This window comes from Paramisgurnus dabryanus, chromosome 16 (genome assembly GCF_030506205.2).
Source record: "Paramisgurnus dabryanus chromosome 16, PD_genome_1.1, whole genome shotgun sequence".
Lineage (NCBI taxonomy): Eukaryota > Metazoa > Chordata > Actinopteri > Cypriniformes > Cobitidae > Paramisgurnus > Paramisgurnus dabryanus.
Genome location: NC_133352.1, coordinates 15,489,301 through 15,506,194, shown reverse-complemented (window position 1 = coordinate 15,506,194; position 16,894 = coordinate 15,489,301). Strand labels below are relative to the sequence as shown.

The window sequence follows — 16,894 nt, the reverse complement described above, 5'->3', positions numbered from 1 at the left end:
TGAAAAGGTATTAAATAGCTTAAGACCTCATCAAAATATTGTTTGCATTTAATCTATTTATCTGAAAGAAATGATTATTGAGATATTGATAAGATGTGTTATTCTTTTATTTGAAAATATATAAATGGATGCATTAATCTTGCAAAATATGTCATACGGTTTAATTAATTTAATATAATTTCTAATCATTGAAATTTCTTTCAAAGCAAGCATTCATGTTCATGAATTATGATTGCTAGGAAAAGGTTGTCAACTGAGACCATAGTAGGTAAACAGCAGCTGCTGTCTCATAGTCACTGGCTTACAGGGATATTTCCCCACTGATCGGAGAATAGTCCAAGAATTCCCAAATGGGACGGGGGTGTAAAGACATGCTGGTTGTAAAGTCATTAAAGAGCTCTTAATAACATTATGCTCAATAGTTATGTGCGTGGTGGTATGGAACCAAAGATCAAATCTGTGATATTTGCTCATTTCCAAGCAATTAGAAATATCCAACCATTTGTACTATTTCATTAGCACACTGAGTTGGCGTTTTATTAAACCGTTTCTGGGAACATTTATTCTTGCCGAGTGAATAATTCTGAAATGAACTTATGGCTCAGTATTTAAATGTGAAGCATGACAAATTGGTCCATTGGTAATTTTCACTTCTAGTTTGCCCACCCTACATATTAAAAAAGTAAAAGTTGGATCAACTTACTTCAATTGGTAACGCCTAAAAATGTAGTAAAAAGGGTTTATTTATATAATTTTTTACGTGTTACCATTTGAAGTAAGTTATTTAAGTAGAGCAGCTTTCACTTTTTTACACTGTAATAAAACATTTATTTTCATTATAGTTTCATTGCAACATTGCAGATTGAGAGACTGACTGGACTGGAGAATGGATGATTTGCAATGGTTTGTTTTGCGATGTCACTGGAAATCCCTGTCTGTCATCCTGCCTGTTTCCCTGTTCATTCCTTTCTGGATTTTTATTCCCATTATCCTCCATGCACCTTCTTGTCTTCAATCATCCTCACCTGCTAGCTATTACCCTCATCAGCTCCTCTTTATACCCTGCCTGTGGTCCCCATCATTGAGTGCGTTTACATGCACAGAATAAGCGGATAACTATCAAAAATCTGCTTATTATAGAAATGCGTTTACATGCAAATCAATAAACTGGTTTACATGGGACTTGGAGATTTCTCAGGTTTCTCGCAGGCTGTGACGTCACCGCCTGTAGTACGTTATAGTTGTTCAAAAAGCCGAAGGCATATCTGTCTTAAACTTAATTACTGTTGTATATCTTCTCGGGTTTGCAGAACCTGTAAATGAAACATAAGCTTTTATTTTCAGAGTTTCTCTGCCAACTGCTTTAGTCGAGCGTAGGGATGCTAAACAATTAATCGCGATTATCGTTAGCAGAATAAAAGTTTTTGTTTACATCACATATGTGTGTAAACTGTGTATAATAAATATGTATATATATAAATATGAACACATTCATGTATAATTTTAAGAAATTTTTTTTATATATTAAGTATTTATATTTATATATAATATAAATTATACATAAATATACAAATGTATATACACATGTAAACATTTCTAAAACGTATACATGCATGTGTGTACATTTATTTATACAAATTTATTATACACAGTTCACATACATATATGATGTAAACAAAAACTTTTATTCTGCTAACGATTAATCGCGATTAATCGTTAAGCATCCCTAGTCGAGCGGAGACTTTTATGCGTTACTTTGCGCTTACTTCTGCGTGGAGACATGCGCACATGGACAAAACCGTTAGAAAGCCGGTTTAAGGTGTTTACATGTTACGCGAAATGAGCAAAAAAAAAAACTACCTGTGCCGATCGGTTTTTGTTTATGGCGTTTATCGGCTTTTCCTGATAAAAGAAAACCATTTTACGCGTTTACATGACCCCACATTATCAGTTTATTAAGCATAATCGGCGTAAGACTGTGCATGTAAACGCTCTCATTGTCTGTTATTAGTCTATTGTGTTATGTGTTACCTTACTTGTCTGTCTTACTTTGTATTGTTATTGGATATCACTCGTCTCCGTCGCCTTTCCCTACACACAACCTGATGCTAGAACAGATAGGCTGTGGGAAATGTATATATTGGACCAGTTATTTTAAAAGTACGTGTGGGTTAGAGAGAGAACATTACCACTTCATCATCGATGACGACTGAATCACTGAACAAAGAAATAATATAAGAAATAGGTTTGGAATGACATGAGGATGAGTCAATTATGACCATTTTCAGTTCTTATGCCTTCAACCTTTGGATCGAGAGAGAAAATGGATCTCCATTTCCTTATGGTGCTGGTTCTGACAGACACAGAAACGCACACAGGTTGTGTTTCTAAGGTAAATGCTGAAGTCGAATCTTTCGTAAGACCTCCAATGTGTTGTTCTTCTCATTTCTGTCTGTTTGTCTTTTTCTGTCATTGCCACTGCCACCAAATCTTTCTTATTTCTTTCAGAAAACAATCAGGTCATGATCCTGTTCAGCTGTAAATCAGTCACACAGTAATGAAACCGTGTGTGTGTGTGTATTTGAGGAACGTCACACTGTTCTGAGAAGACAAACACACACATTTATATATCCCTGTAGATGAAATGATCCAATGTGGATTGACACCACCATGTGGCTAACAGGTCTAGACTTTTGACGTACACCATAATGTCTGGTTTACATTGCAGCTTACTCTAGCCAAAAGACAGCCACAGGTCTGTCTAGCTGTGCAAAGCAGCCAATCATAGTTTGTTTTGTTGTCGCATTTAGGGTAGTATATCTTCAAATATGACATAGACATCTGGTTAATCGGTGATGAGTGAGAGCTGGATGCATCAGTCCTGGTGAGATGAAACTCATTCCGTCTGACCCCATTTGAACTGGAATATGTCAGTAAAAGATCGTCTACTCACTCTTCCTGTAAAGTAAGACTGGAATTGCAGATGGTATCGGATAGTAAAGAAAGTTATCTTGACCAGCCTTTGCTGGTTAATCCTATGAAGGAAGAGATTTTCTTAGATTGCCTTCTCTCTCGCATGTCACCGACTACATTATAGCGAGGTCTGTTTATCAGATAGGAATGCTTGATAAACAGGGTTTAGTGCTCCAATTAAATAAGCCTTTCTGTTATCACCACCTACGTGAGACATGTGTTTCAAAAGGAAGAATAATTTGACTTTCAACTCTCAGCATACAGTATGGAGATTTATTTTAGTCTGTGCAATGTAAAAATTTTGCGATTCTGGCAGTTTTAATTGAGCGGATCTTTTTCATCAGCAGGCACATTTTTCTGGGTTTTTGTGCCAACATTTGCCTGCATGCATAAACTTTAGGTTTTAGCCATGGAAAATCCAGAATTAGTGTCAGGCATTTGAAAATGTAATTTGTGATAGCTCATAAGACTCAGGTTTCAGTTATACTTCATTTAAGAATCAACTTCTCAGATTCGGCTAACATTTATTTGGACAAACAGAAATACTGTAAACATGAATTAGATTATTTGAAATAGTATTTAACCCTTATGGGTTGTTGAGGCCATTTTTGGCATTTTTTTATCTTAATTTGGCCACAATTTCTCTGTGTAACAAATTACAAATGGAATGATTTTTGGTGATACATCTTATATTGACACATATTTTGAGAAAATGCTTTGAAATTTTTCAAAAACTCAACAATATACCATGGACAAATATACTACCCTTTCGGTTTGTTCATGAAAAAAAAACACTAAATTAACATTTTAAATTTATGAAATTATTTTTTTTCTGAATATTTGCATAAATCTATTAATCACCCTCAGTATTGATCAAAACTACCAAATGTTTACAAAATTTCCATAATTTTAACTCTTTAATTGCCAAGTTCATAAATGATGTCACTTATTTGGGGAAAAACCACACAAAATGACAGGTTTTCAATAAAAAAGTGTGGACTGGATTTTTTTTTACCTTTTTCACAGTCTTGGGCTTTCAAAGATTAGTAAAAACATTGGCTTTGATGCATTTTTAGTTTTTGTGCAGCATCAGATTTTATTTTTTTCTACCTAATTAGTTGTTTGTGGCTTTTTTGCCCCACTGACTTCCATTATATTTTTTGTTTGAAGGTTTTTCCTTTTGCTAAGAGGTAAATTTTGTTATTTTTACCGTTGATCACCATGTGGCACCATTAACCCTTTAGTAGGCCTGTGCAAAAAACTAGGGATGCACCGATACCACTTTTTTGGAATACGAGTACGAGTACGAGTACTTGCATTTCAGTACTTGCCGATACCGAGTATTGATAAAAAACATGATTTAAATTTACAGGTAACAGGTTTAGTCATATAATTTAACAAAAAAACAAGGGACTAGTTTTCCAGTTTGTTGTAAACTCTGCCTCTTTGGACAAAACAAGAGGCATTAACCCCTTACACGCCGCTCAAATATAGACACTTCTCAGACCGTGGTATCGATCCCTGATATCGGGGGACTTTTAACAAGTACGAGTACTTTAGAAAATGTGGTATCGAGGCCGATACCCGATACCAGTATCGGTATCGATGCATCCCTACAAAAAACAGAGCTTAATTTCTGGCTTGGACATTGAGTTATATAGAGTGTGTTTGTGTGTGTGCGTGCGTGTGTACCTTGTAATTATCCAAATTACCAAATGTCCCCTCAAAGATAGGAATACCAGTATTTTTGTGACCACGTGGTGACATTTTGAGGTCCCCATGAGGAAACAAGCTTATAAATGAAACAGAATGATGTTTATTAAAAATGTGAAGTAGGAGAAAGTTTTCTGTGATGGTTGGGGTTAGGGGAAGGGAATATACAGTTTGTACAGAATAAAATATGAATGAGCTCTCATCTAATCCTGTCATCTAATGACTAGACTGCATGTACACTCATGATCATCAGGATATTATTACTGAAGTGTACTCTAAGTATTATATGTTTGCATACGATGATATTAATTTGTCAGATATCTCATGCTGTGCATGAGTTATATTTGGATGTTTCTGTGCACAGTGCAGTTAGAAATTTGCAATGTGGCAGCAATTTTGGGTTCTGCTTCATTGAAAAGCTGTTGCACATTTCCTTTGTAAACCCCGGAACAACTTCTAAGAGGTTTTTCTTTTGTGTTTTTCTTTTTCCCAGGTAAATTTCATGCCCAATTTCTCCGCAGGAACTGCCTTCAGTTTGTTTATGTATATTTGTAATGATTTTCTGTCCCAGAAAAAGGGGGGCTTATGACTGTAATGGCTACAGAGCGTGCAGCAGTGTGAAACAGCAGAGCAATATGTAACAAAACAAGTAATACATAAACTTTTGTGCAAATATATGTTTGAATATATGTGTGATGTAAGGATTTTATTTTACACATACGATTTATCATATGCCTGATAGTATGCGCATCTTTTTTTTTTTTTTTTTGCTCTGTACATATTAAATTTGAATATTGAGAGTGCACAACCATATAAAAACCTAAGAGACTTTTATATATAAAGCCACAAAACTGTAACTTTTTGTCACTGTAGTCTGTAGTTGTACCCTAGTGGGTGCCCTCCAGGAACACAATGTAGGCCCATGCTTTAGGTCATAAAAGCTGCTTGCACAAAACCTAGGATTGTTTTTTGGAGAAAGACAGATTCTTCCTAAACTCTTTTAGATCACCTAATCAAATCAATTATGGAGATGATTATGATATTATCAGGTGCCTACAGTGTAATTTACTAAAAATTATGTTTTTTTTTTCTTTTCAGGTATTCAGTTCTTCACAATGGAAACCACAGTGAACAGGAGAAACTAACAGTACAGATTGACACAGAATCCCAGGAATCATGTTTCTGACAAAGGTCACCCTATAATGAGGACCATCACTGGAAGGTGCCATTTCTTACCGCCCCGCCTGCGGCTCAGACCCAACCAGAGAATTTCAGGACTCAAATACTGGGAGTCGGACTGAACTATTTGCTCAAAGAGCTGGTGAACAATGAAGGAAAGAATAATGATGCCAAAGGTATTTTGGTCTATATTTTGAGGTATTTCCATTTGTAGTGGAATGCTGGTAAAGTTTGCCCAATACTTTTTGGCTCACCTGGGAATACTGTTTCCAAACCAAAAAAAAAACACATCTTACAAGCTTTATATGAAGAGGCTGCCTTTAGATCTGGAGTCGAGATAACACTTCTGAAGTAACTGCAGAAACGTCTAAACAGCTCAGATGACACTTTGTTCAAAAGTTTTTTCTTTTTAATAAAAGAGAGTTAAGACTTATAAACATTCACATCACAGTATTAAAAGCTGGGCGCACAGCTAAGGGAATTATCCGCTTAAGTTTTTCTTTTAAGCAATGAACCTGTGGTGATTTTTGATGATTAAAGTGAATGACAGACCTTTAACAATGAAAGCAAAACGATGAACTAAATGTGAGATGAAAGGATACCATTTCTGTTCAGATTCCAGCGTCTATGTAATGTGAAGAATGAAAGTCTATCCTTGGGTAGGATTTATTCCAAAGGTACGCCACAAAATGTCTAACAGAAATATATTTTTTCTAGGATTGCAGACTCGATATACTTTACGTTCTGTAAAACATCTGAAGTGCTTTGAGCAATAAGATGCTCTACAAGCTCTTAGCTAAATCACACACAATTAAAGCACAGATGTGCTCATCTAAACACATGTGACCGATCTTTGATCAGCGATGCCTTTCGCGTGCATCACTAAATCCATTCATTTCCATAGTGATTTACATTCCAAGAGTCTCCTCTGACATAAACAACTCAGTATTTTATAGATGCATGATGTCTGGTGACTATGTGTTACTGAAATGGCATTCGAAATGAAATATTCAGTAACAGCAACCAAATTTTTCTGCTGCTGTCCCAAACATTGTGGATAAGAAAATGTAGCTGTTCTTATGGTGGCGTTCACACCTGACGCGAATGAAGCGTTAAAGCGAATGATTTACATGTTAAGTCAGTGCAAAGATGCGATAGACGTCCTGCGGTGTGATTTGTGTGCATTTGCGCAAGTTGAGCGCTTGATGCGCGTAATGAATGATTTAACGCAAGTTGAAAAAACGGAACTTTGGCAGATATTTGCGCCACATCAGGAGCTTGGTCTAGTAGCAAGCTGAGGCAGAAATACGAAATAACAATGGAGGACAAAATCATTTTCACTGTATGTGGACACCCTGAGCTGTAGGGGAGAGCGGGGCACAACCTAACGCTTTTTGGTTTTGGCTCAATCATTCCGAATTTTTTAGTTTGATAAATTATATTTTTACACAAGCAACACACACATCTCTGCTACAAAATGAACATTTGAAGTTTGTTTTCTAGTACTTACCATTCTTGGACAATTACACCAAACGTGACAGAAGTGCAAACGTTACAACTTCCCCCATAGGTAGGGTTCATTGTAACAGGCAGGGGGTTAGTTGTAACACTTGCTAAAATTTAAAAAGTTTGCAGGCAAATATTTCAATACTATTTTGTCTATATACTTGAAGTGGATATTGTTTATATATCTGTCTATAATAGACAGGTATCAACACTGTATTCATTCATCCAGCTCTTTTTTAACACTAGTTCAATTATAAATGGATACAAATGTCTAAATATGTAAGAAAAAGCAGCACAATTATGACAAAACTTTTTTTATATGTGACCCAGTCTGTAATAACCATATTACAGTTTCAAATTCTGAGATAAAAAGCATCAAAGTCTGATTTCATCCTTTCATTTCATTATGATTTCAATCTTTGACGTGACCTTATTCAATCAATATTAAAGATATGAACAAAAATAAATTTGACACACGGTTTTTGATAAGACAGAAACATTTATTTTGTTGACAGCCAGCAATCCTTTGTGTGTAGTCTATTTAAAACTACGGCAAGAACTATGCGAACGTAGTCAGTTTTCATATCGTAAGTGCTGAGGGGTTAGTTGTAACACAGCGTTGCAATTAACCCCGCTGGGTCAAAATATTTTCAAGCCCACCAAAAAAGTTGCTTAAAGCTGCAGACATATTTCAAAACAATGCTATGTTTTAGTCAACAAGACACTGATTAATATGACATAGGATTGGATTTGGTATCTTACACAACCAACTTAGAAACCGAAAAAAAAACATATGATGAAAAAATGTACTTACATGCCACCAAAACATTAGTTCATCAATAACTCTCTGAAAAAACATTATAATAATTTGCAAGAGATCGTCTTTTGGCAGCGTGAAAAAAATACCAGAACAACAAAACGCACCTTGTGCAACAATGTAAACAGTCCGTGTTACAACTAACCCTGCGTTGGTTTTTTCCGCACACAACCCTACGACACATCTATGTACTTTTTATAGCAACAGGAATAAAAAAGATCTTGCATGAAAGAAAGTGAGTGAGGAGGTCGTACAGTCTGGTAAGTTGTAAAACTTTACTCAATTGGAGCTAAATATATAGCGAGTTAACTAAAAATGTTCAAGCGTCCAACTACGCGTGAATAGTGTGATTTATTCGCTTCATTCGCGTCTGGTGTGAACGCACAGTTACAAACATTTTTAAAGAAATCATACATCCAAACCTGTGACAAATTGTGGAACGTGATTGTTTAATTTTGGCGCACTGTTCCTTTAAGCTTGGAGTATCGTCTGTTTTTTTACGTGTATACAGCCTACATTCTCTGCTAGGCGCATCACGACCTACGCTTACAGTGTACATGGGGTTTCAAAAATTTGGTGGTGCACATATAGTACTTGCGCACTCTTTTCACTCTTCACGAAATTTGCGTTATGCACTGTACGCGGACCCTCACGTATGCGTAACAGTGGGACTATACTTCTAGCTTTAAGGGTAATTCCTATACATCAGGAGGGGAAATATACAGCTGCTAATGAACGTATGTGTCACAAAAATTATTTCAGGGACGAAATTGAGTACGGTCCAATATTTTAAACGTAGATGAGGGTCTGCGTACAGTGCGGGTGCTGCAATTTTCGGCATCAGAAGATGCATACATGTAGTATGTAGCCCAGGAGATGATTAGCATTTTGTCGCAATGCACATGCGTCAAATATCTGCGTCAAATAAACTATAATTTACTAAGCTGTGCATTTGATCGTGTGCATATGTACACATAAAAAACTTCCAAAGTCGTGCCATGGTTCCTTACAAAGCCCTGCCCAAGCAGAACCAACCAAGAACAATTTACACCCCTGAAATCCAGCACTTATCAGTCTGTGCCTCTGCCTAAAAATGAATACTACTTGTTGCTTGAATTGATCAAATAAATGTAAAGATTTTTAAATAATGAAATTTTATGTGCCAGCCAGTTTCATGCGGGGAACAGTTCAGTTTATTTGCAAATTTGCAGGGACAGCTACACATCAAGAAAATATAAATATCAAAATGTACAGTCCTCGTATTCTTCGTTGTTTCGAAACGGTGACCTCTCCTGCAAATAAAGCACTTGTAGCACTTTTTCTAACATAACAATTGTTGTACCCACAAGTCATTCAGTATTCTGGTCACGATGAATGCATTTAATTTCGTGATCAGTTTTCTTTCATGTAATCATTCACTGAAGTGATGCACATTAGGAGGAACACATTGATCCTATGGGATATCATTCAGACCTTTATGGCCTGGTACGAGAAAATGCCCACTTTCAAATTTCTGTATGTTTGTATCAACTGATATTTAATTTCTAAAAAAAAATAGAGCTTAGTTTTTGAAGTCTATTTTGATTTTATTGTACATAGGAATATATTTTTATGCAAAAAAATGACGTGTTCCTTTAAATGCTTAGTCAGATGTGTTTCTTCTTCCAGTTTGGTAATTCAGCGGTGGCCATGAACTCAACAATGTCATTCAAAGCAATGTCAGTCGAGCTGTGTACCACGCTACTTGTTTTTGTTTTTTTACAATTGAACATGTACATGGTCGTGCCTTCACATCCATCTTACAGATGTACAGAGCATTGTGATCTATACAGTGAAACTGTGCAAGTTAACACAAATACATGATGGTAGTGCTTTTATTATTACTAAAGGACTCTGAAGAGTATTTTCCCGTTAAACCAGTATGATAAGTTATATAAGTTAACCTTTCAATGTAGCATCCTTTGATCCTTGAAGTTCATTGTTGTTTTTAAAAGTAAGCCATTTTTGTTGGTTACAACAGAAAAAAGCTTGCACAATTGCCTGTCAGTCGTTGGTTGGATGTCATCGTGTTGTTCAAAATAGGGATGGAGATTGTTAAGGATTAAGGCTAAAAGAAAACGGGTGACTGAGCAAAAAGCAGATCTCACGAAATTCGGTTATAAGCACAGATGGATGTAGACAATACTCCACAGCCATGATGGGTACCTAAAACACTCCTTTAATGAGTTATTTCATCTAAAAGAACTAAAAAATATAATTTAGTGCTCTCTCCAAACATTAATGCTTACCTACTGGACCTTCAGGGTTATCAATAATATCAGAATTTTATGTAAAATTGATTCCTACATTGCTTCGCCATGCGTACTTATAACACTTAACCTCACATATGAACCGTAATTGAACACCTCAGAGCCCTGAAGACAGAAGTTTAAAGCATGAATGTGTTGTAAATCTCCCAACAAGTTGTAAAACTTTTGTAAACTCAGTATTTATTATGGTGGATTTAAGATTGATATTTTCATGTAAGGCTTCTCTTTCAGGGAGCTATGTGTATTACTTTTTCTGTTGCTATGTGACAGCTCTAAAAATGACAATTAAAGAATATATGATGTTATTAACTTTCATGTGTGGCGTGTTTTATACAGTACATATATAAGGAAGTGACTTAATCTGCAATTTATCGACTGGCCGCTTGAGGCTGGCTCCAAAAGGGAGTCAATTTCCATAGACCACCATGTTAAAATGCCCAACTTTACAGTAGAAAATATTGTGTTTACAGCCTGATACAAAAAGTGTTTTTGGATTGTATAGCTAATTTTGCCCTTCATGACAACTGTGAGGGGTGTGAATTTTTTTATAACTCATCCATTTAAATGATATTAAGCTTTACATTTCTGCATAATTAAGGGCGTGGCCACTTGAGTGATGGTTGAACAGCCACTGCCGTCACTAGTGTTGAGCTATGTGGGCGTGGTTTCAGCAGCCAGTCATCTCACCTTCTTCCACTTCTTGCCTTTTTACCCATTTTCGGATATCCGCAAGTGATTCACGGTGACGCGCAGCCAAGATGGCGACGGCAGGCACCGCCAACTTTAAGCTTCAAAAACTATCTTCAGGAACCTATGGGTGACGTCATGGACAATACGTCCATCATTTTTTCACAGTCTATGTTACTTATTTATATGACTACATTCATACATTTTTGTACCATTCGCTTTTACCCGTGACGTTTGGGTTAGAGGTGGGGTTTCATTGTTGTTTTTCATGAAAATTGTATGTGTACAATACACTTCCTACAAATTCATACAAATTGCTGTTGAATATGAACCATGTATTGATCATAACATCATGCTTAAAACTAAGATTTAGAATGACTGTAATGTGACAATTGGGTGCAGATATCTAAATCACATTTCTCATCTAAAACCACGTGAAGAACGCAACCGCACCGCTTTCCTACTTCTATTTTCAAGCAAGCGCTTGGGTGCTCCAGAGCGTCTGCTGTTGCTGTGTAACCTAAGCATTGTGACGAGCACCCACCATTGAAAATAGAAATCGGCACCTATAAACACGCATGTTTGTTTAAAAAAAAATGTATATCCGATCCTCGTTTACATTTTCATATTTTAAAATATATGTATGCATAAGCTTATATGCATCAGTGCACGCCCACACAAACACACAAATTGTCTGCATTTGTGATTGTAGTACAAACAACAAGCGCTACACTACACAAATTGGTGAATTACCATTGCGGTGGTAAAATACTAACACCGTCACAGCCCTAGTAGTGTAGAGTAGCGCTTGTTGTTTGTCGTTACTACATGTTTATCTGTTACGTTTCGCTCAAGCTGCGCTGGCAAAGTTGATCGATCAGCTTGGTCATCTGCATTTTCTGTTTCTGGATCAAATTCTTGCTCCTAACAATAGGTACTAAAGACAATATTATCTCCTGTTGGGAGCCGATCTTTCAAATATGTAAAGGAGCATCATATTTTCGCTACACACTTAAGGTATTCAGCCAATCACAATGCACTGGATAGCTGGCCAATCCGAGAAAAAAAAACGATGCGTTTTAGAAAGAATAATGTACAGTATGTGGAAAATATGTTTTTTTTTCCTTAAAACAAGTGAACACATTGGATTACACAAAATATCGTTTTTTTGCAACTTAATAGGTGCTCTTTTAATATTAATATGAAATGATCTCACGTTACAAGCCATTCCAATATGTGTCAGTATTTTGCATCTTTTTCAGGGAATGATACCCAGCAGTTCATTAATTATACATTTTTTCCTTTTGAAAAACAACAGACTGACAGTGAACTCTTAAATAATGAGGTGCATTATCCCAATAGAGCCTTCAGCTCAGCATTCACCATTGGCAATGCCAAAGCCAATTCCCCTTTACCATTTTGATGGACCATAAGCTCTCCATATGCCCTCCTGGGCCAAGTTCACCGAACTTTGCCCTTAACATTACGGCACCCGTATTTTTTTTGGTACGGTGGGTCAATGTTTCCAGCTGGCTGTGTGCTAGATTTGAATGGATTGGAAGAAATCGGAATGACCCATTGTCCCGCCTTCCTGTCTTGGGTACTGAAAGAGGCATCTGCAGGGTTGAGGAAGGTCTTTTCATCTGATTGCATTTTTAAATGACGTGCTGAGTTAAGTGCTCCCTCGTCAGGCCTTGGGAACCATTTTTTTGGGGTGAAATTCTCAAAATGCTTCATTTACACAACCCCAGATGTCAAGTGTGATAATGGGCTTTGTGTGCTCTCTGTTAATCAAAACCAAATGGAGGGCCAGCCAGGGCTTAAACACAGAAGCCGGTAGTTGTACGTGAAACTCTTGTTTGGCTTTTAAGGTCTGTTTATTGCAAATTGCAATGTTATTTGCTTACAATAATGTTCTTGAGCTACCTTATCATATTTGAGGATTTAATGTCTGTCGTGAAGATTATATTGATTCTAACTTTTAATTGTAGGTATAAATGTAGACATAAGCCTACGTCTTAACTTATATGGAGTCTTAAGTATACGGAGAAGCCCTGCAATGAGAAGGATTTACAAGAGATGTCAAGTTAATGCTATTAACTCTGTTTTAAGCAAACCACATGCCATGTGCCCTTTGTTCTGGACTCTGATAAGGACTTAAATGACCCTTAAATAACTCCTCATACAAGTTTTATTTCAGGTACGGTCATTTGCTGGATAACTGAGGTCTTTTCTTTCAGACAAGGAACTCAAACAGCTTTAATGACACGTATGCAATGGAAACTTAATAGGGTGTTGTTATCCTCTCAGAAGTTTATAACATTGACCTTAGCTTGAAATGCTTTCAGAGCGAGTCTATCACACGCACAGTTTTTCCTCATATCTTGCTTTTGCTCATTTCTAAACGACTGTTAGATACTCTAGACCAGGGGTCTCCAACGTGGTGCCCGCAGGCACAAGGTAAACCGCACAGTCTATGAGGTGCCCACCAAAGCACATTAATAGTCTCAATTGTGATATTTATTTATTACATATATTTTATATTAGCTTGGCTTGGTTTACCTATGTAAACATTTTAAACAATACTAAAACATATCAATAAGTAAAATAAAATCAACAAAAAAAGACTATATCAAAAAGTAGCCCTCCAGATTGTTTTATCCATTGTGGTAGCCCTTGCCCACAAAAACGTTGGAGACCCCTGCACTAGACCCAATAGACAAGGCTTAAAGGGGTCATTATGAGTTTTTTTTTAAAGATTTTAAATAAATCTTTGGCGCGTATGTAAAGTTTTAGCTAAAAAATGCTCCACAAATAATTTATTACAGCATGTTAAAATGGCCACTTTGTATAGGCCTGAGCAAAAGTGTGCCGTTTTTGGGTGTGTCATTTAAAATGCTAATGAGCTGATGAAATGCAAACATTGATCACAATGATGGTGGTCTGTTGTAATTGAAACTCAGTTGTAATTGATAGTGCAGATTAAGGGGGCGGTATTATTGTAATTCGCCTTGCTACCTACCTCACAAAACAGGGGAAATCTGAACGACCCATGCTTGCAGAAAATGGCTTACTCGAACAAAGTTACTGGGTTGATGTTTTTCACGTTTTGTAGGTTGATAGAAGCACTTATAATTATAGCACTTAAACATGAAAAAACATGGATTTTTACGCTATGACCCCTTTAAGGCTAAAGTATCTGTCCTGGATTTTCATTGGTTGAGCTATAGGGCCCTATCTTACACCCGGCGCAAGTGTCTTTTGCTAGTTTCCACCCTGCGCAATTATCATTTTCACGTTTAGCGCCACGTCGTCTAAATAGCAAATGCATTTGCGCCCCCTTTTGCGCCCATGGGCGTTCTGATGTAAAAACGAGGTGTGTTCAGGCGCATTGTTGGCGCGTTGCTATTTTGAGGTGACTAAAATAGACTACGACATTGACCAACAAAAACCTGCTCTAAAGTCAATGGCGCAATATGTTTTTTGTTATTTAAGGAGCGCATTAGTAATATGCGCCTATACACGGGACGACAACGCGGGTTTGCTTATCACATACAAGAATGGCAGCAGCACAAAAACGCTTTTAAATATAAAAGATTAAAGGATTGAATGTAAAAGATTATTTTTGAGTCTCTTGGACATAAATGAGGACTAATTATGAGACGTTAGAAGGCGCAAAGAGCTGCTTCACCTGCAGCCTGGTAAGTAAATAAATGCTTTGCTTTAAACAAAAACAAATAAATGTTTTTTTTAAATGCTACCTCACGGATTTATTGTATATGATGACTCTGTACCTGTGTTTATGGTGAGATGAGAAACATTTTTAAGTAATGCTTTAAAAAAAACTCATGATGCTGTCCAAGTGCTGAAACGTGCAGAGAGCTGTTTGTAAATTCTTTATCTCCTGTTTGTTACAAATAAAATATTTTTACAGTACAAACCTTTTCTTACATACTTGTAAATTGTTTTTTGATGATATTGGATAGCCATACATTTAAAGCAATTAAAAGCCTGCTTTTTTACTTCCATGACTAAAAGAAAACGGGTTTTAAAGGTTTTAATAAAAAAATAAAAATTTCAATACAAGTAATAAACAACACAATTATTTAACATTAATCTTAAACTGTGGATCTTCTTCCTCCACTTAGTTTTTCAGTTTACAAAGTCCGTCATCTAAATAGGGATTAAACATAGCGCCAGCGCAACTGGCTTTTAAAGGGGATGAGAGCTGAGACTCTCATTGGTTTATTGCACATTACGCCCAAAATACTCCCATTACTCCCCTTTAAAAAAAGGACAAACTCTTTTTGACCATGAGCTCGGCGCACAAACCATTTTTCCCGTCGTTAAATTAGCAAAAGTGGTTTCGGACACGCCCATTTGGAAGTTGCGCTGTGCACTTTAGACAATGCACTTAGATCGTTAAAATAGAGCCCATAGTGGTTTCTGCTATAGATCACCATTTGTTGTGTTTAATTGTGCTATAAATATAAAGTGACATAAATGAAACCTAAATTGTGGATTGCATTACACCAGTATTACTGCGTGGCTTGCAAAACACTGTTGAATTGTTTCTGAAGAACTTCATTGCTCGGAAGATGATTTAAAATATTTATCATTTTTATTACATTTTTCTTACTGTGTGTTTATTTTATGAAACCGTTTTTCCCCCCATCCATCCGTTCTTTAAACCCATGTAAGGGATTTTAGGCATGAACAATTTCTTATGAAAGAGAAGCAAAATATTAGTCCAAAAGGGAAGTACTTGGTATTGATAATGATCAGTTATATTTATGTGATTCAAATAAATGATTTGGGGTATGATTTGATATCTTACTAGAAATCTTGAGCATAAACTACAAACAATGTCACATGTGATATAAACAAGACTTTATTAACTAGACTAAACACATACTTTCCCAATACACACAGTTTAGCATTGGAAGAAGGCTGAAGCAGGGTAAAAAATAAAGCTAAATAGTTTTTTTGAAATTCAGCAGATCAACAGCCTGAACCTATTTTCAGTTTCGTAATTTTTATGCACCTTGTGAAGGGATTAATGATGCCTGCATGTCTTGCCTATTAAAAGAAAATGTCCTGATGCAGTTTGATGAGGCTTTAGTTGATTTAGGTTGAAAGTTGTATCAATAATAGAGACCGACATTATCATAATTCATCCGGCTTCGGACTCAGCCTGTAAGTTCACTCCTGTTACCAACCAAATCTTTCAAACATGGTAAGGGGCGTCACGTTTCCGGCTGACATCAGAGGTATTCCGGCCAATTACAACGTACATTTTAGTTGGCCAATCAGGGACACAGAGCTTTTCAAATCCGTGTGTTTCATGAAGAGAGTGAAATCTGGAGCTACAAAAATTTATATACAGTATGTGGAAAATAATGGTATTTTTAACAATAAACCACACAAACATGTGATATTATACCAAATACACAAAATAACGTAGTTTTTTAGCAATGAAATAGGTGCCCTTTCATATTTAAAAATATAAACGAAAGACTAAAAATACTAAAATACCCAAAAGTGATGTATCTAGAATAACAGAAAAATTCCCAGAAAATGGTCTTTAAACTGTTTGGATGTCACACAAGAGGTGAGTGACCCAGGTTGTCATCAATCATCCTGTTCTGCAAGTTGATTGGATGTTAAGAGAACAAAATATTACCAAAATGTTCATTGATGTTCAGGAATT

At 36.3% G+C, this 16,894-nt stretch overlaps 1 protein-coding gene across 3 annotated transcripts in view; it reads left to right on the top strand.

The window, feature by feature from the left end:
* Positions 1 to 7,431, top strand: part of htr4 (5-hydroxytryptamine receptor 4) — a 106,874-nt gene extending 99,443 nt beyond the window's left edge. For all 3 annotated transcript variants that reach the window (XM_065271518.2, XM_065271519.2, XM_073812192.1), the window contains one exon: positions 5,785 to 7,431. In XM_065271518.2, coding sequence (XP_065127590.1) covers positions 5,785 to 5,872 — 88 coding nt within the window. In that variant the 3' untranslated portion in view covers positions 5,873 to 7,431. The remainder of the gene's footprint in view (positions 1 to 5,784) is intronic.
* The last annotated feature ends 9,463 nt before the right edge of the window (positions 7,432 to 16,894 follow it).